Here is a 19,635-nt window from a genome sequence, read left to right on the forward strand (position 1 = left end):
ATTTTATGGTTACACCAAAACTGTTTGTGTATATATAAATCAGGTTTCAAATTATTGTAGGACATGCTTAAGTGCTATGTAAATTAACAAGCAGGAGGGACATCAATGAAGATAGTGTCAGGACTCCAGAAAGAGTTGGTACTTAATGTGAATCTTACACCAAGTGGCGATGAGTAGGTGGATTTCTGGGCAAGGAGAGCATCTGTTAGCAAATCTCGTGGTAGCGCCTGGGAGTTGGGAATGAGCAGCTAAGAGATCTGAGAACTGGGGCTCCTGCGTGAGACTGAACCACTGCCTGAAGCAAGATGACGTGGGAGGTCACTGAAAGTTTCCTCCAAGGAACACACCGTCCCTCCTTGGCCAATGCGTTCCACTCACTGTTCTCTCTGAGGGCCTTCCCAGCCAGTGAGAAAGGCTCACCCTAGGGTAAGCATCCTCCAGAGGTGAAATGGAGAACCCCAAAGCCAAACACCTCATTCTACTGTCAACCCCAGGAAGGCCCACATGAGTTTTCGGCTGTTCTTCCGTCTCAGTCCTGGATCACTGTCTTTGGTAGTCACTATTACGGTTAAGTGAAATGTGGAGCCTGGCAGGTGAGGGCAACACTGACAGCTGGGGCTCTGCATGGCCATCAGATGTGAGTGCAGCAAGCCTGGAAGTGATGAAGTGCTCAGCCATGCATCTGCTCACTGAGCTTTTCTGGAAAAAAGGATGTGAATGGAACTTAATTTCTAGCAGGTGTTAAAGCAGAAATTAGCGGATGTTAGCTGGTCAGCAGCATGTATGATACGTTCACTTAACCATGTACAGGTTTAGCCTTGAGGACTTTGTGAGCTAGTGGGGAAATAAAATGTATAAGAGTAAGTATGAGTAGGTGCCTAAGGTAAATGTCATGGATCCGATATAAAGCAGCAGCCACTGGAGCTCAGGAGAATGAGGGGGCCTTGGCATCATCAAGGAGGGGAGTAAGAGCTTTGGGTTCTGATCGGCACTACCAAGAAGGGGCTGGCGTTGTCAGCCCAACTAAATGGTGGGATTGCCTTGCCCCTTGATTTGCTGCAGCTCTCTGTCCGGGTTAAAAAAGTTTCATTGCAAAACTGCTTAAGGATATGAATAGTCTTGACTTCCTGTTAGTGTAAAATTTCTTCTTCCTCCTTTTCGTTGTTTCTATGGATTCTGAAAATCCTGTGCAGTAGCAAATGCCGAGACGTTTGAGTGAGTGCTTGTGCACATTGTATTGGGTTTGACTTATGTCTAGTTCCAATGTCCACAGTGGGCAAGTAAGCCCAGCAGGGGCTTTAGACATGGCCCTATCCACATGCTCTGCTCCCATTTCCCTGTAACAGTTAGCCATGTGTTGGCAGCCCTTTGCAGAGCACGATATACCATCAGATTCCCAGCCTGGGGGCCAGTGGTCTCAGCCACTCTGTCACTCCCCCAGCAGGAGAGAAAGTCCAGGCCTGAAGAGTGCTCCTGGATCTAAGAAGCCACGGGTGGTTCACTGTCAACTTCCCTGACCTCAGATTTTCTCTTTGGTGAGAATTTGGAGGAGTCGTCTTGTGGCTCCCAGGTGGCATCAGAGGCATTCATAAGATCATTAGTTAAAAGAAGAAAAGATTAGATAGGAAGGGAAATGAGCTCTTAGAAATTGTCGGTGTTTTGATAACATGGCTCTTGCAACCATTTTTTAAAAAGGCTTGTGTTTTGTCCTTGCAAAAGGTTTTGAGGTAGATGACAATAGTTAAAAGACTGCAGTGTTTGAACGGAGAACCCCTGAGAGAGCAGGAGAGCAGTGGGATGCAGACCTCAAATTCTTGTAAAAAGACCAGACTTGATGGTCTGACTGAGACCAGAAGGACCCCGGAGGTCATGGTCCCTGGACCTTCTGTTAACCCAAGGCAAGAACCACTCCCAAAGCCAACTCTTCAGACAGGGATTGGACTGGACTATGGGATAGAAAATGATGCTGGTGAAGACTGAGCTTCTTGGATCAAGTAGACACATGAGACTATGTGGGCAGCTTCTTGTCTGGAGAGGAGATGAGAGGGCAGAGGGGGTCAGAAGCTGGCCGAATGGACACGAAAATAGAGAGTAGAGGGAAGGAGGGTGCTGTCTTATTAGGGGGAGAGCAACTAGGAGTATATAGCAAGGTGTATATAAATTTTTGTATGAGAGACTGACTTGATTTGTAAACTTAAAGCACAATAAAAAAAAAAAAAAAAAGACTGCAGTGTTTAACTTTTAAGGGATGAAAGCAAAGAGATTCATCCAGAAGATTCAAAATGAGTAAATATGATAAAAAATTGTAGACTTTTAATTTAGCCATAAAAAATAAACCAAACCCATTGCCGTCAAGTCGATTCTGACTCATAGTGACTCTATAGCACAGAGTAGTACTTCCCCATAGAGTTTCTAAGGGGCAGCTGGTGGATTCAAACTGCTGACTTTTTGGTTAGCAGCCATAGCTCTTAACCACTACACCACCAGGGTTTCCAATTTAGCCATAAGTTTTCTGAAAGGGGAGAAAGAGAATAGCCTGAGTTGTATAGATTTAATTTTCTGACAAAGCAAAATATGTGATCACCAGTACAATTTATGGGACTTGATATTCTTTGGGGGCAAGTTACTCTCTGCGTCCTACCATTGAGACCATTTGGGGACAGCAGTGGCTGGTCTTAGGCCCTCCTCAGGGAGGAAGCCCCCGGGCTTGGTGGGAGGAGGGCCCCAGAGGCCATGGGGGAAGGGGGAGTTGTTTGGCATGACCCCTTGTTAGACTCACTGTGAACAGTTAGTCACTGCTCAGCCACAGCTAATCTAATCACTTCTTCTTTTGTCTGTCTTTTTTTCTTCTTCCCATCTTGTTTTTGTGTTTGTTTTTCACTTTGATTCTGTAGTATAAATCTGTGTTTAGGTCCTACTCCCAGGATTTCGTGCCTCACAGCCAAGCTCCCGTTCAACCTTTCCTTCCATCTACCTCCTCTTCCTCTCCACATTTCCCGCCTGTCCACCAGTCTCAGAGCTCTGACTTAGCGGTGCCAACCATAGCCAGCCCGCCTTCCAGCACCGTGGACGGGCCTCTTTCATCCTCTCAGGAGAGCAGCTTTCATGGGAACACTGTCTGCCTTCCTTCCGAAACCTCTTTCACTGACTCGCCCCAGACGCCTTTGGTGAGAACTCAAAAAACACACCTTCACATGGGGCTGCATATTTGTTTAGAAAGCAGTATCACTGTTCTTGGAAGACATCCCCCTCTCCCCTTCATGGCAGTCAGGTCTGTTGCTGGCATGTGCACAGGTCAGCATGACTAGACTTCACGTGTATGAGGGCTACAGGGCAAAGTACATAGTAGCCTATTTTCGGAACAGAAAGTGACCCTTCCATACAAAGTTCTCATCAAACTAGGAATCTGCTGCATTAGTGACAATTGAACTAGTGGCCATTTAGAGACAATTATCATAAGCGTAAGAAAAAAATGCTACTAGTTTTCTGTGTTCATTTGCTGTTAGAGAAATGTATTTCTCTAACACGTTTGGAAGTGTGGAAGTGACAAAGATCAAAGGAAGTTACATATTGAGTTGCATGTGGTGTTGAGGATCAAGGGCCTGGTTTCCTATCCTGTTAAATTGCCAGTAGTACTTTACCTGGGCACAGGGATGTGTCACTTGCAGGTTGACATGGACAATAAGATGGGGCAGAGGCACGCAAGCAAGTGGGGCCTAACTTTACAGAGTGTGGAGTTGCTGCTTCATTCCCATTCCTTCATCGTCGTCTCCCACAGCACTGCTGGACAGGCCCCACTACGGTGTAGTATGCTTTCCCAGGACAGTCTGAATGGCCCTCGATGTCTTTGGAGAAGAGCCAGCAGGAAACTTGGGCCCTCTCTGACATAGAGGCAGAAGGTGGTGAAAGCAGCTTTGTTTTCTGGCCCTGAGGACAAGCTTCCCAAGGAGAGCAGAGCACGCTCTGTCACTGGCGTGTGGACACACTATAAAAGGAGCATCTTGGTTGGGGCCAGCCCTTTGGCTGCCCTCTCTGAACCTTGAGGACGACTAGATGGCCTGTCACATGTGTATTTCCTCTCATCCTGTCTCCCCTAGAGTGAAAACACCAGTGAGGAAGCTGGTGAGGGTGAATACGTCAATCTGTATTCCTCTGGCCAGAGCAGCGAGGAGCTCCCTCCCTCTCGAGGAGTAAGTAACCCTCGGCAGGAGGGCGCAGTCCTAGTGCTGGCTGCCTCGTGCATGTGGCCTGGCCAGGGTTGGGCCCCTGCTCTCCTGAGGCCGTTTCCCTTGTACTTGCTTCTGTTTGGCTGAGCAGCCCAGCCACTAGCTGACTAGCCGCCTACAGCCTTTAGGAAGCCAACTCAGCTCAGCGGAGAGTGAACATGGCTTCCTGGTGATGGTCTTCCCTTTGCTTCTGCTTTAGTGCGTGCGTGTGGTACCTCCTCAAAGCCTGGCAGGATGGGTCTTCTGGAAATCTACAAAGGAGCATCCTTGGCCTTGGCCCTGGCCATGTATCCAGCTGCTCTCTGTAGGATTTCTTTCTATCCCATCCACTAGTCTTGAGCCCCGTCTTCTACCCCTCACCCACCACACCAAGCCTTCTAAATCCTAATTTCCTTTTCTGTCCAGCATGCTCCATCACTCCTAGGTGATTGCTTCCAAGGAAGCTAGGTGAGTCTGGCAGAGTGGCCCCTGCCATGTTTATGCACCTCAGGAGAGAGTGGAGAATTATTGGACACCATCATCCTTATTATATTGCTGTCCCAGCTCCCGACAGTTGAGGTCCACTTTCCAGGAGTTGCGGTAGTAAAACATGAGCAAGTTCCGAAGCTTCAGAAATAACTCTCCACCACCAACCCGAATGGAACAAGTTGTTTGAAGGAATGCTGCGGTGGGGACTCGAGTCCTCCACAGTTACCAATCCAAAGGGCCAGCCCTTTAAGAGCTCAGTCACTCCCGTTAAGATAGTCCACAGCAGGATCCCCACAGGTTCTTTGATGTCTACACAGCAGGCTCAACTTCAGACCTTAGCAATTGTGGAATATTGAGGAATTTTCACTCGAGTGGGGTTTCACCCTGTTTGTGGGGAGTTAAGCTGTTTCTCTACCCCTTGCCCATTCTCCCTAGGGACCCGTGCCCTGGCATCGTCCAGCTCAGCCTCAGTGTGATAGAGCCCAACCAGGCTCACTCTCCTTGGCTTCCCCTCTACCAAAGGCTTGTTTCAGTGCTGACTTTGTCTTGAAGTGCCCTCCACTGATGATGTTCCATGTATTCATGCTGCCCCCATTCTCTATCATTGCCTCGGTGGCAGACCAGGGTGTTGGAGGGCCATGTTGTCACTGAGTAGGGTCAACCCAGAGACCTGAGAGCAAACAAGGCTGCCGAGGAGGAGAGGGAGTTTGCACTCATGACTAGACGTTGTGGAATTCTAACTGGAGAGAGACTCAAGGGGAGACCGGAGTTGGCTTTGGTTTAGCACTGCAGTACTGAAGACTTCCTTGAACTCCAGAGTCGGCAAAGTTTTACTGCACGACAGCAGGGCACAGTGGTGAAAGCAGAGGCTTTGGAGGCAGACGATCCTGGGTTCGAGTCGAGGCTCTGCTACTTACAAGCTGTGTGGTCCTGAGCAGGGGCCTTGACTTCTTCAAGCCTCTGTTTCCTTACGTGTGAAAAGGGGATGATGATGCTAGCTAACTGATAGGGTCTTTGTGAGAGTCAAATGGGAAGATGTGTGCAAAGCCCTCAGCACAGTGTCTGGCTGAGCTTTGGGTAGGTAGTAGCTATGCGATGGTCCCCTTTCTTCCAGGAGTGGTTGAGATGGCTTCGTCTAGGTTGTCAGCTGACGAAATGTTATAAATAGTGGCGCCATTTCACTCTCCCCAAAGACAAGATGCTAGTCTCAAGAGGTTCTTGTGTTTCCTGTGTAATTAACCACATTCATCAATAACTTGTTCACATCTCGAATTACTCCATAGGAACTTGTACTAAAGCCATCTGCAGGCAGGAATGCTGGGAAGACAGATCAGCCCCCCATGGGCACCTGTCAGAATTCAAACACTTCTCTTTTCAGGAATCACCAGCTGTGAAAGATGGACATCCCAAAGGTTCCTCGTCAGTTGGCGGTGCACCTGGGAAGGAAAACAGAGAAGGTGGTGAAAGGTAGGAGTGAGCCACATGGAGCCGTGTCCTGCCTGCTCCTCCCACCCTGTGGTCCCTCAGAGAGCAGCCTTCTGCCCACCAGTGAGAACCGCTTGAGCTGCCCTCTGCCCATCAGGGCCTAAATTCTCAAAACAGTACATGCCCCGGGCAGAAGAGGTGGCAAGTACAGAAAACAGGAAAAACCACTGATAATTCCACCCCTCAAAGGCCTTCATTCTTAATCTATAGTCTGCCATTCCTTTTTGATTATCTGTGCATGTGTCATCCACCTTAAAACAGTCTTGCCTCGTCCTTTCCTAATCCCAAACCAACCTTCCTCAGTCTTTTCCAAGGTAAAGTGCAGTGAGGGAGTATAAAAGCCACTTGCCCCGACTTTTTATTGTGAAAGGTTTTAGATACATGTGTATATATTTTGTTGCTAAACTACTTGAAAGTAAGTTACAGGTAGTGTGACACTTTGCCCCTAAATACTTCAGCATACTTCTTTTAAAAAATATTTTTTAATCATAAAATTACAATACCATTATCAAACCTAAGGAAATGAACAAAAAATTCCCTCATATCATCTAATACGTAAACCATGTTCCAGTTCCCCAGATCTCCCAAAAATTTCTTGCATAGCTTTTTTGAACCACAGTCAACCAAGAGTTGTGTATTGCATTTAATTGTTATGTCTCTTTAATCTCTTGTAACATTTTTCAACATTAGCAGAAGCCACACCTTACCAGGTATAGAAATATGTAGTAATTTTTCCAATGTGTACTTATGAAATAGAATATGTAGGGTCTGCAAATCTGCACCGCTACCTGCAACTTCAGGTGGCCTTCACCTTCACTGTGAAGTATTCCACTTTCTAGGCCAAGCTTTTTCTTCCCTCTTTAGGCTGAGGTTCAGCTACCTCTGTAATCCCGGGTTCTCTCAACAGAGCTAAGCAGTGCCTGCTGGTCATTGTCAGGCCTAAGCATGAACAGTTGAAAAAGGGGTAAAAGTAGCAAGGGAAAGAAATTAGAAATCATTTTCTAGGGGCCCTTTGAAGAGGACACCCACCCAGCCTGCCTCTCTTTGGAGCCATCCACATGAATCTGCCCCAGCCCAAGGTTTTCCCAGTTGTAAAGCCAGAAATGGTGGGTTTTCTGCGTTTACTACCTAGTGGCAAGGGGTTTCTGTACCAAGGAAAAGCAACTAGTTTGTTCTGTCTCCAGCTTCATTGGACCCAAGAGTGTCATTTTCAGAGTCCCATCTGGTCTTTGTGAAGGAAGCATAAGGGTAAACACATTGGCTGGTTAGAAACAATTACTGGGACGGTGCCCTCTCTCCACGAAGGCCGAGCCGCAGACTAGTATTGACAAGACGGTGGTTCCTCCCCAGCCAAGGTGTGGTTCTGCACATCCATCCATGTTCTCTTACTAAAAGTATGTATCCTTAGTCTCAAATACTCAGGGTCAAAAACATGGCCTGCTTCCACAAAGCCGAGCCGTGCTTCACAGGATTCCTAAGAATAAAGCAGGAATATAGGAGAAAAAACAAGGCATTTTCAGCCCGAGCTTCCACTCTACGCCCTAGAATGGCCCAAGCTGGAAAGCTTGTCTTTGATACCTCCCAGCCTTCCCACATGCTCCCTCTGAGGGAGTATTCTCTCCCTTCTTTACTTGGCAAGTCCCAGTTCAGTGCCTCAAGTCTCAGCTTGTTTGTCGCATCCTATGGGGCCTCCCTGGCCCCTTAGACTAGGCTGGGTGCCTTGCTTGTGTTCCTCGTGGCATTCTGCACTTCCTCTTTCATTGTACCATAGCTACTTGTTTTAATGTCAGTCTCTGTTGCTAGACTGGGCACCCTGAGGACAAGGGGCCACATCTGCTTTGTCCGCTATTGCTTCTCAGTGCCAGTAAGGGTCTGATGGAGAGCAGGCCTTGGAAAAGACAAGAAATTGCATGGGGATCGCTGCTAACCTGGCTCCCATCTTTCCGCCCATCCTGCTTGCCTCTTGCTATTCCTCTCCTTAAATACTGACTATTTATGTACTGTGGGCCTTGGCAGAGTGACTGAAACCATCACTTTGTGTGTGTGTGTGTGTGTGTGTGTATGCTTTAAGTGAAAGTTTACAATTCACGTTGGTTTCTCATACAAAAACTTATACACACATTGTTATGTGACCCTCCTTGCTCTCCCTACAATGTGACAGCACACTCCTCTCCACCCTGTATTTCCCATGTCCATTCAACCAGCTCCTGTCCCCCTCTTCCTTCTCATCTCACCTCCAGTCAGGAGCTGCCCACATAGTTTCACGTATCTACTTGAGCTAAGAAGCACACTCCTCACCAGTATCATTTTATGTCTTATAGTCCAGTCTAATTTTTGTCTGAAGAGTTGGCTTCAAAAATGGTTTTAGTTCTGGGCTAACAGAACTAAAGTAAAAAAAAAGACTGTTAAGTCTGGTCTTTTGACTAGAATTTTAGGTCTGCATCCCACTTTTTCTCCTGCTGCTCCATCAGGGATTCTCTGTCGACCATCACTTTTTTTAAGTAACTCACTCAATGGAACCGTTGTAATCTCCTGCTTTAACCTCTTCTGTTTACAGGGGGACATCCAGAGAGAGAAAGTAGGAAATGTCACCAGGTCATAGAAGTCATTGGCAGCCACATTAGAAATCCAGTTCACACCTTAGCTCTGTCTGCTGCTTTGTCCGGCCTTGGTGGGCTGGGAAGGGTGTCTGGGTATCAGTTTTGGCTATGATTCAGAGCAGACTTGTTCAGGGGGTTGGAGAAGCTCTCCGCAAGTCAGATACATAGTTCCCCAGTGTAGAGCCAGCACTCCCTCTGTCCTCAGGGTTTCGTGAGCCCAAGGGCCCGCTTTGACACTTGGGACACAAACCACTTCCCCTTCTAGGGCACCAAAGTCACCAGATGCTCTGGAGGCGGCTCAGTCAGAGGAGGAAGTAGATGAGCTGTCCCTGATCGACCACAATGAAATTATGGCAAGGTTGACACTCAAGCAAGAGGTGAGTACTTCACAGGTCTTGATTTTATAGAATCTGGCCCCACAAAGAGGGAACGAGGAGAGCTTTGAGCACAGTGGGACCTTACGGTATCTCACACAGAATAGATCCAAGCTGATTATTGTAGCCGGAGCTAGCCAGTCCTCCGAGGAGGTGCACCCAGACTGTGGCTCCTGGAGGTGGGGCTCTGTGAGTCTCAATATCTCATTGTGGGTTCTAAGAGATGTTGGACAAATGGATGAGTTCCAGGAGAAAATGGACTGCCCCTTCTCTCGATCTTCTCAAGAGTGGTGATGGGCAAGTTACATAACACACCCAAAGCCTCAAATGATGCAGCTCTTAGGGTCATCACGAGAATGTATCCATGTAAAGAATTCAGTACAGAGCCTGCACGTGGTACACCTCATGAAGTATAAGGCATTGTGTTATTAAGATAGCCCCACTGCAGTTTCAGCATGGGAGACACAAGCTAATTAAGAAAATTCAGGTCTGGGCGCCGTGGTTTGTCCATCCTGTGCCTTGTCAAGAGAGCTTCATTGGGGAAAACTATCCCCAAACCTGTCACAATAAAAGAGGAGGCTATCCTTAAAGAGCCTGTGGCCCTTCTTCTGCCATGTGATTCTGGAAACACAAAGGAATGGCTTAATAAAATAGCCTTTGCCCACCCCTGAGGAAGTGGCTGTGTTTCTGGGCACCAATTCTGTGACACACACACACACACAGGCACATGGGCAGGGAGGCAGACGGTGTCCCTGTACACACTGCTGGGCCAGGCTGAGCTAGCCCCAGCTGTGGCAGAGAGCGCACAGGGAAGATATCGGCCCCTCCACCTGTCAGCGGGAAGGGCCGGCAGGCTGTTCCTCCAAGCACTGACAGGAGCACTTGGGAAGCCGGGCTGCCCTCCAGAGAGAAGAGATGTTTCATGACCCATGCTAGAACTGTTTTTTGAAAAATTAGGGCATGGGCATAGCCACCCCCACCCTCTGCTGGATATCCAAGACACTTTCAGGACTCTGGCATCCAGGGCACAAAACACCCAAGTGCTTGAATAGGCGAGCATGTCTCCCAGAGTGTGTGCTGCAGACACGAGGAAGCCAGCGGGTGTTTGATTACATTTGCTTCAGAATTACACAGTGAGGGCCAGGCCTGGTGGTGTGAGGCCTGTGGTTCCATTTCTAGCCCAGGTGATAGCTGTTTTTAAGTCCAGGCCAGGTTTGTGGGTTCATGCCTCTGTTTGCCCACATTAAAAATGAGGCTTGCTCCTTTCTTGGCAGGCAGCAGCCAGTGGTCACGTAAGGAATGTCAGGTGTAGTTGGACATCTTTGTAACAGTTCACACCCCTCCACTGAAGAGTGCCATGAAGAACCTGTGATACAGCTACAAGTGACTTCTTCCACTGAAAAAACCGGGGTTTAGATTTAGGGCAACTTGCTACAGTTTTAGGAACATGAACATATGTGGAAATAGTCCTGCTGCTTCCACAGTCATACTGGGAGGGGCTGATGGGTAGTCCTGCCTGCCTCCCCGTGGGGCTCCACCAGCCTAGTATGTAACAACATCCCACCTCTCCTCTCTGCCCCGTGGGCTGGTGAGCAGGGAACAGTTGAGTGGCACCATTTCTCCCTAAACCACTCATGCCCTCAAAGCAATGACCTGTGCCCTGGTGCCCATGTGGCCTGGGTAACTCTAAGGGCCCACCCACTTACCAGTTTAGGTTCTAGTCTGCTCCCGAATGCTGACCACATAGCATTGGGTGGGCTTCAGCACGGCTGCTCTACTCTGGGGTATGGAGACCAGAGGGAAGGGGACTTAGAGTCTCTTCAGTGCGCTCTCTTGTCTCGTCCTTGCCAGACCTTCTTAAGGCTGCGCTGTGCCTCACGGCCTCCTCTACTGTTTCCATTGCAGGGTGACGATGGACCAGACGTCCGTGGAGGGTCTGGGGATATCTTACTGGTCCATGCTACTGAGACGGACAGGAAAGGTATGGCAGCCCCCACTGCTGTGGCCATTACCTGTGGTCAGAGAGCTCACTGAATGAGGGCTGACACTGCGGAAACCAAGGCAGTTCCACAGCTGTCTCCTGGAAGCCAGCCCCTGCGAGGTTCTCAGTGGCACTCCTGGTCCTGCTGGGCCAGAGTAGGGAGAGCCTTTTTAGGAGACAGGCCAACCCATGTCAGGGTCCTCTGCTGTGGCCCTCTGCCAGGCCCCTCTGCTATGGGCCTGCTCCGAATCTGCCCCCCTGGTCCTGGGGTGTGTGCCCCACAGAATTGTCAGGAGGTCAGTGTTGGCTGCAAAGGTTGACTCACAGTGCTCAGTAAATGGTAACTTGAATAACATGTTGAATTATAATACTAAAATTAAAAGTGGGTAGCTTTTTATTCTTTTCCTGATGTGTGGCCTGTTATATTACTTCAGCCCTACTAGATTGGGTTTAATTCATGCACTCCAATAGGAGAAGTCCTGAAAAAAAGTTTGCTCTGTCCAGGAACCTCCAGTTTACTAACAGTGCCATCGGCTTTCACAGGATGAGGCTCTCACTCCTGAGCCCAGAGCTGCCCCTGCCTCGCCTCTCCGCTTAGCACCCTGAGAGCGTGAGAAGGTTGGAAACTCAGAAGCATCCCTTAAACCTTGTAGGATAGACTCTGTGCTAGCACACTAGCTGCCATTCCAAGACATGTTCTGGAAGGAGGGCAAGGATGAGGGGCTGGGAGGAGAGCGAGCGTGGAAGGAAAATGCCCTGGTTGGAGCAGGTAGGGGCAGCACACTGAGGAGCTGGATCATGGCCGGGCCGCTGCGGGCCACTCTCCACACGCTAGGCTGGGGTCACTCCGGCTTGTCGTCGTCTTATATTTTTTTTTTTACTTATTACAAAGATGGTGTAACAACAGTGTTAAAGTAAATTGTGGAAGGAATAGAAACACCATGACTGTGAAACCTTAATCCAACTAATTTTCTTTTCATAAACGACTTTGACTACATGCTTCCACAGCAGATTTCCCAAAGTGTGCTAACACAGAGTAATTCTGGGAATTTTTTAATTATGACAGTTGTGTGAAAAAGATGAAAATTTGAAAACTAGAAGAAACAAAAAAAAAGAAATGGCTTCCACGAACTCATGGCAGCCACTGTTTGGCCCTCAGAGTTTCTTCACACCTTAGACACACTCTGGGGGCCAACCCAGTCCGGAGTCCTTGAGCTCAGATCCCAGCCATGCCATTCACAGGCTTGGGCGACTGCTGGGCACATCCCTGCCCTGCACGCCCTCAGCTGACTCAGCTTGGTGAAGAGGTTAACAGTGCCCATCTCTCAGTTGCGTGAGAATTAAATGAGATAACATGAAACGTGCCTGGTATATAGAAGTGCTCAGGAAATATCTCTTATCATCTTTAAGAACAAGTCCTTGCTCTGGTTTTCTGCAGTAAATCCTACTTTGTGCCTGATATATCAGAGCTCAGTCCTCAGCTGGGCATAGGAAACAATCTTCATTTTATTTTTGTCCAAAAACTGAGAAGCTGATTTGAGAGCTGGCTCCAGGCCTCAACTCCGAACCATGAACTCTACTGCCCTGCCAGGTGGAGCCAGCCGTGGCTAAGGGCTAAGGCCCAAGGCTGAGCCCTGCAGGCAGGGCAGCCCAAGAGCCCTCAGTCTGTGATGAGGCTTGTCTGCTGAGAGGAGGCTCTGCTGTTGGCCAGAGCTTCCACTTGATTTTGTTAATAGTTGGGAAACTCCATGGGACCAGAGTTTTTATACTTAGGAAGTATTGCTGAGGCAGAGGCCCTGGGCTAGCCTGGAGGAGGCAAGTTACAAAGCAAGCTCCATGGGCAGGTGGCTCCCTGCTGCCCAGAGACTGCACCAGTGACACCCCTGGGAGGCCCCAGGGTTCAGAGATGTCTGGGACTCAGACTTGCAGAGCTGGGCTCAGTCCAGATGAGCCCAAGTGAACGGGAAGTTTTTTGTCATATGGAAAGCTCTGCTCTCGGGCAGCATATTATCAGACGCAGCATGGTAGGAGGTGAAGCGGAATTTGGCCTTCTCAGACTTCAGACCTCAGTTCATCTGCATGAACTATGTTTGCCAGGGATGCCACTTAGCCCTCGTGGGCTTCCATTTCCTCAGTAGGAAAAATGAAGATGATAAGGCCTTCCTTTCTGGGGTCGTCATGAAGATCACGTGTGCCCAGGTAACAGAAAGGACTCTGGGAGGTACAAGGAGCTGTGTGAACATTAGGAAGTGTGGAGCATCACCGCTCTTACCAGAAACCAGATGGCACCCTGTTTACCATGACCCAGGGCACAGCAGATGGGCAAGAGCTTTAACCTAGGTGCAAACCATGGTACCACTGCTTACACATTGCATAACCTCAGGCACGTTACTCCTTTCCCTGGGCCTAGGATATCTTGTCTCTAAGTGGGGGAAATGGTAGCCCCTGCCCCTTGTGGTGCTGCTCTGCGCATACTGGGATGTGGTGTGTGGACGGAAAGTGGCCAGGTGCTCACCAGTGAGCCTCGTGGAGAAGAGTTCCTTGAGCTCCCTGCCACTGCCTGACAGGGAGTAGACACCCCACAAATTGGAGGAGGAATGAAAGACAAAGGCGACCTGTGACCAAAAGGGAAAATTTAGATTTATGTATGTGCACATGCATGCGTGGCCTCATGGTTAAGAGCACAGATTTTGGAGCCAAATCTACGTTCAAATCTTGGCTCTGCCATGTCATAACTGTGAAATCAGCAAGTCTAGCCAGGTCATTTGTCTCAGGGAGTGTTTTGCCATTTAAAAATTCCATTTTTTCTTTAATGCCAGTGACAGCATGGTTAGGAATGTGGGTCACAACAGCAAATAAACAAGGGGGTGTCATGATTCCGAAAAGGTTGGGCGTCCCTGGCTGGAACCAGCTCCTCCAAAGGGAAGGTGAAGGGGTAGGTGTGAGCTGCCAGCCCAAGTCTGCGCGGTGGCCTGCCCTCTCATTCTTTCCAACCCCCGACTGCTGGATCCATGCTCCTAGCAGTTGACCTTCCACCTCCCTGGTACCTGAGGGTGCCCACATGTACATCCCAGCAGGCTGCCAGGCTGTGCCTCTTCAGCCTTAGGACTTGCGATAAGTGGAATTTTCCAAAAATTTTGCATTACTGAACCCTTCCATCTAAAAGTACTATCTATAATTTAGCTTAAAAACCCTCTGACAAGTTTGAACTAATTTTCTCTATGAGTATGATGATTATGACCCTTCCAATCATCAGCTCTTGGAACAGGCAGGAATTTCTCTGTCTAATCCAGGGGAGAGGCATGCTGCCAGTCTTTATCCCTTGCTGGCGGCAGACATTACTAATCAGTTGCCGTTCTCTTCCCATGGGTGCCAGCCTTGGCCTCAAAATCTACTGGAGCTTCGTTCCCAAGGCAGCTGCTGTCAGTCAAGTAGAATGTGCTTGTAAGGTGAAACTCGTTTGCTTTTTCTGACTCTGATCACCCTCTTATTTGAGAGATGTGGAGCTGAGTCCCGAGGACTGGTGACTGTCTGGGACACACAGGCAGAGGGCACAGAGAGTGGGCTCCTATCCCCTTCCCACTGCTCTTTCCACTCCCCCACCCTGCCTTACCTGCCTCTCTGAGCAAGGACTTGTCTTTGAGGATTTCCCAGCTCTTCTCTGGCGCAAGGTCCTCCACCCCCCAGTCCTCTGTACCTTAACTAATTGGCTGTTTTTGTTCTTCCCCTCTAGACTTGGTATTGTACTGTGAAGCTTTCTTGACAACTTACCGAACCTTCATCACCCCTGAGGAACTCATCAAGAAGCTGCAATACAGATATCCTTCCCAGTGCTCTGCCTTGGCACCCAGTCCTCTACCCCGGGACCAGCCGCACTGGCTCAGCCCTCCTACAAGGGGGCCAGGTGGTCATGTGGGGCAGCAGCCTGATGTGGGATGTTGGAGTCTAACAGACCGGGGTTTGCATCCCTACTCTGCCATATCTTATCCTTGGGGTCATGGGCAAGGCTTCCTCTCTGAATCCCACTTGCCTTGTCTTTGAAAGGGTTGAGTAAAATCGTAACAAGTGCCTAGAACATAGGGTGTGCTGCCTGATGGCACTTGTTGTCACTGGGTGACTCTGAAAAGGACTTAACACATCCTGGAGAGGGAGGGAGTGTGCAGACTGCTGCAGAGGCCAGCAGAGACTTTGCTCAGCATGCACCCATCCCTGTAGGTGGGCAGCCCTTAGGCTGCAGCCCAGGGTGTTGGGGTGATGAGTATCGAAGTGTGTGAGGCTTGAGGGAATCACAGTTCAGATGGACAGCCGCAGGGATAGGCACAGACCTAGCAGTGGACAGTAACAGCATGGCCCCAACATGGATTGATTCCTGTCCCCTCCGCCAGATCTGTCCACAGGCTCACACTTTGGTAAACAGCACTTCCTGCTGTAGGGACCAAGGGAACCCCTAGGAGGTTGGGTGGACCCACTTGTGTTATCTCTTCCCTCAGGTCCAAACCTATCTACCTGGAGCTACTGTCCTAGAAATGGGGGTGGCCCAGGATCCTCTGCTCCTTGGCTGCCTCCCAACATCATAGTCCACCACTGCCGCCTGCTGGACAGCTGCTGTCACTTCGGGGCAGGACGTCCTGGGTCTTCCTCAGCTCTGCTGCTCTAGCTTCAGTGTCTCCATCCAGACCGTTCTGCCTGCTCCATCTCCCTTGCCCTGCCCCTTAGATTTCCTGGTCTGTCAAGGCCCAAGTGGAAAGTTCCCCTTTGCAGAGACTTAGATTTCCTCCATCTTCACATGTTCTGTTACTCAGAGCACCTACTCACATACCTGGCTCAGTGACTATTAGAAATTTGCACTCATTGAGGTCATACAAGCATCAAGCACGATGCTGAGCATTTGCACACGTCATTTCACTCAGCCACAGAGCCATGATCTTGGTACCATTATGATTTCCTGTCATGTCATTGAGGAGGCTCGGGCTCAGAGAGGTGAAGCCCTGGCCCAGGTGGCTGCTGGGTGGGCTAGTGGCCACACCCCCAGCTCTGATTCCAGTGCATAGGTTCTTAACCTCTGCCCTCCCTGGCTGCTTCAGGCTGTGTGAGTGGAAATGTAGCATCTGCTCCTGGGTGTGCTGGCTAGCGAGCCCTCTGTGCTGTGTGCCAGGCAGAGCACCCATTGCACCACCTCCGTCCTGAATGCCGTGACATAGAAGACCATGGCTTGCTGGAGAGCAGGTGGGATGCAGTCAGAAGAGTGGACCCTAAAGGAGGAGCTAAGGTCTTCAGGTGGCTGACGGGCTTATCTAGGGAAGAGGGCACAGTGTGCTCTTTTTTGCTATTGGGGGGCATTAGGAGATGAGAGCCCTTCTCCCTAGGAGAGGCTCCACGCCACCGCGGGCCACAGGGCCAGGGCAGAGGCTCTGGTCACATGCAGCTATGACAGAACCATCTTAGAATGTCAACTCAGAGTCTGGAGGAAAACATCTCTGGTTTATACACCTATTACGGTGTTTTGTTTTTGATCACCTTTCTCTTACCTGAGACCCACAAGAAACTGGCTTAAGCTGGATAGAAAGCCAGGCCTGGATGATGCAGTAGAGACAGTTCTGAAGGCAGGAGAGCATAGTGGTGGCTGTAGTCTTTGGGATCAGGCAGATTTGGACTCATAACCCCGCTTTGCAGCCCCACCCCTTTGCACAGTCCTTCAGCATCCCCGTGCCTTCATTTCCAGACGAGAAAGCCTTACTCACAGGGCTCCTGGCACATGGTCAGTACTCAGTAAATAGTAGCTAGAAGAAGTTAATTTCCTCATTCGCTCTCCACCACATAAAAATTGGCTGTTTTTTTAACCCACACTCCACATACGAGAAATTTTCTCCCTTCGCCGACACATTCAAGAAGCGTGTCAGCAAGAACACATTCTTCGTGCTGGTGAGAGTGGTGGATGAGCTGTGGTGAGTGCTTTCACCAGCGGGGACCAGGGGGCAGAAATTCAAGCCTGTGGGGTGGTGTGGGCTTCCCTGCTTCTCCCAGGGCATGTGCCAGAGCCCTGCCCACCAGCACTGGACAGGGCTTGCTCTGAGCTGCGTGAACATGAATTCAAACCCCTTCTCAGCCCTTTGAGAGAATGAACTGTCCGCCTTAGAGCAGAGTGAGGAATCTTACCAGCCTACGCCTGGGCCCTGGATTTTCTTGTGGGGTGTACCGTGGACTAGGCTAGAACCTGCCCTGGGGCTATCCCTCCCGCAATGGCTTAGGACAAAGTCCACAGTGGGCTGAGGTTTTAGCCACTAGCAGCGCGGGAGGCTGAGTGGAGTCTAGGCTGGGGTGGAGACAGCCGTCTTGCCCACTCTCCTCAGCTTTTCCATAGCGACCTCTCTGTACCTCTGATGTGTGCTTGCCATTTCCATTCATTTGACAAATATATATTGAATGGGTCCTTGTACTAGGTCTGAAGAATCAGTGGTGAACAAAACAGATAGGCCCTACCTTCAGGGCAGGGGCGGTGACCTCAGTCAATGAGTGTACAACTGGGACTTTGTAATACATGGTAAGTGGTAGGTAGAGAAAGTCGGGGTGTGCCACAGGCAAGCAGCCATCCCAAGGTCTTTTCCTTATTCTCTTCCCACATGAGGTTTCCCAACTCTGTGTTGATCACGGGCCTGTTGCCCTTTGGAATTTAAATTGGGTCCCAGACTCAGTAGCTGGCAATACTTTTCCTGGGTCTTGTGTTCCTGCCCTTCACTTTGTGGCCCTTTGGCCCTTTAGCCTAGTGGAGTTGACAGAAGAGATTTTGAAGCTGTTGATGGAGCTGGTATTTCGACTGGTGTGCAACGGAGAGCTCAGCCTTGCCCGCGTGCTCCGGAAGAACATCCTGGACAAGGTGGACCAGAAGAAGTTGCTCAGGTGTGCCAACTCTGACCAGCCCCTGGCAGCCAGGGGAGTAGCAGCCAGGTGAGAAGCTAGCTGCATGACCGTGAGTTCTGACCCAGGCCCAGTCTCCCACAGGTGGGAGCTCTCCAGGCTTAAGCTTTAGCCTGTTTCTCTGACCCTGCCTCCTCTGACAAGAGGAATCCCAGTAGCAGCCCTTTTATTCCTCTTTCCTCAGTTTACCTTCCCACCCCCACAGCCTCGCCTCCTGGCTCCACCCAGACCCTGTGATTAGCTGCCTCTGGGACAGCCCCATGGGTTTCCCCAGTGAGCTGGGGCTCTTCTCTGGGAGGTGTGTTTTGTGTGATGAGTCACCTTCTTACGAAGAATTGAGGTGGCAGGGCATGTGGGGGGCTTAATACGACAGGAAATAAATGAGTAAGTTCCTGGCTGTAGTCAGCTCTCGATTATCTTCATGGTGCCAAGGAACGTGGCAATTGTTAATTCTAGCCCAGCCTTCCTGTGCCATCCAGAACATTCCTAAGACTCTGTATAGGTTTCACATCTGTCACCTGCCCCTTCTCTCCCACCCCCAAAGTGAATTTTAATTTCAGATGTGAATGTTTGTTGACTTACCAGCTCCTTAATAACAAGCACCTTAGCTCATTTATATGGCACCATCTCTGTTCCCACAGTCATCTCACTGGCCACTGACCACCTAAAAGTGGGGTCAGAAGTGAACAATAGTTCCTGGGCACCTGAACTGTCCATGAGTTCAGAAGGGAACAATAGTTCCTGGGCACCTGAACTGTCCGTGAGTTCAGAAGGGAAGCTTAATCTCCCCAACCCCTGAAGCTGCAGGACACACAGCAGAGTGGAAAGGAAATTAGGTGGCATTGTCCCAGGAAAAGCACCACCCCAGTCTGGTCCTGTTCACCACTAAACTGCTGTGTGACCTCCTGTTGAGAAGTGAGGCTTGGGGTGCAGCTCCCTGGATCGTCTTAAGAGTGCAGCGCTAGCTTAGCTCCCCTGACTGCTCTTCTCGCACCTCCTGTCTTTCAGGCCGGGGACCTTGCATGACTTTCACAGCCATGAGATAGCAGAGCAGCTGACACTGCTGGATGCTGAGCTGTTCTATAAAATAGAGGTATGGTGTTCAGCGGGCAGGGAGCTGGGGGAGTAGGTTCATGCAAACACTGGGGCTCTCCCACCCCGTGAGCATCTCCAAATGAGTGACAGAAACTACCCATCAGAGGAAGGCTAGAGGTTTCCAGCTGTATCTAATTTATTTCCTTTTTCAGATCCCCGAGGTTTTGCTTTGGGCAAAAGAGCAAAATGAGGAGAAGAGCCCCAACCTGACCCAGTTCACTGAGCACTTCAACAATATGTCCTACTGGTAAGAAGGGGCCTCAGCCAGAGCCCCGGTTCTCTGATGGCAGCACATCCAATGGGCACCTGTGTTTTCCTTCACAGAGAGCCTTCTGTTCCTCCAAGCCCCAGTTTGAAGCCTGGCGGGCATTAATTGTGAACTATAGGCAGCAGAGAGCAAGGGCAGAGACAGGATGGGCTTACTTTGCATGTCAACTCCCATGAGTTGGAAGTGGCTGTGTGGAAGGCTGGCTGAGGAGTCTGAAGCTCAG

General features: G+C 49.8%; 1 protein-coding gene across 20 annotated transcripts in view; it reads left to right on the plus strand.

Annotated features, from left to right (window-relative positions):
- Window positions 1-19,635, plus strand: part of RAPGEF1 (Rap guanine nucleotide exchange factor 1) — a 156,790-nt gene that overhangs the window by 128,784 nt on the left and 8,371 nt on the right. For 18 of the 20 annotated variants that reach the window (XM_064291285.1, XM_064291293.1, XM_064291299.1 and 15 more), the window contains 8 exons: window positions 6,073-6,161; window positions 9,045-9,156; window positions 11,059-11,134; window positions 14,868-14,952; window positions 16,987-17,079; window positions 17,894-18,079; window positions 19,058-19,142; window positions 19,297-19,391. In XM_064291285.1, the coding sequence (XP_064147355.1) occupies window positions 6,073-6,161; window positions 9,045-9,156; window positions 11,059-11,134; window positions 14,868-14,952; window positions 16,987-17,079; window positions 17,894-18,079; window positions 19,058-19,142; window positions 19,297-19,391 (821 nt within the window). Of the gene's footprint in view, window positions 1-2,894; window positions 3,168-4,097; window positions 4,191-6,072; window positions 6,162-9,044; window positions 9,157-11,058; window positions 11,135-14,867; window positions 14,953-16,986; window positions 17,080-17,893; window positions 18,080-19,057; window positions 19,143-19,296; window positions 19,392-19,635 lie in introns of all 20 variants that reach the window. The other 2 variants (XM_064291302.1, XM_064291303.1) reach the window with 1 other exon arrangement.

The sequence above is a fragment of the Loxodonta africana genome, chromosome 9, assembly GCF_030014295.1.
Source record: "Loxodonta africana isolate mLoxAfr1 chromosome 9, mLoxAfr1.hap2, whole genome shotgun sequence".
Taxonomy (NCBI): Eukaryota; Metazoa; Chordata; class Mammalia; order Proboscidea; family Elephantidae; genus Loxodonta; species Loxodonta africana.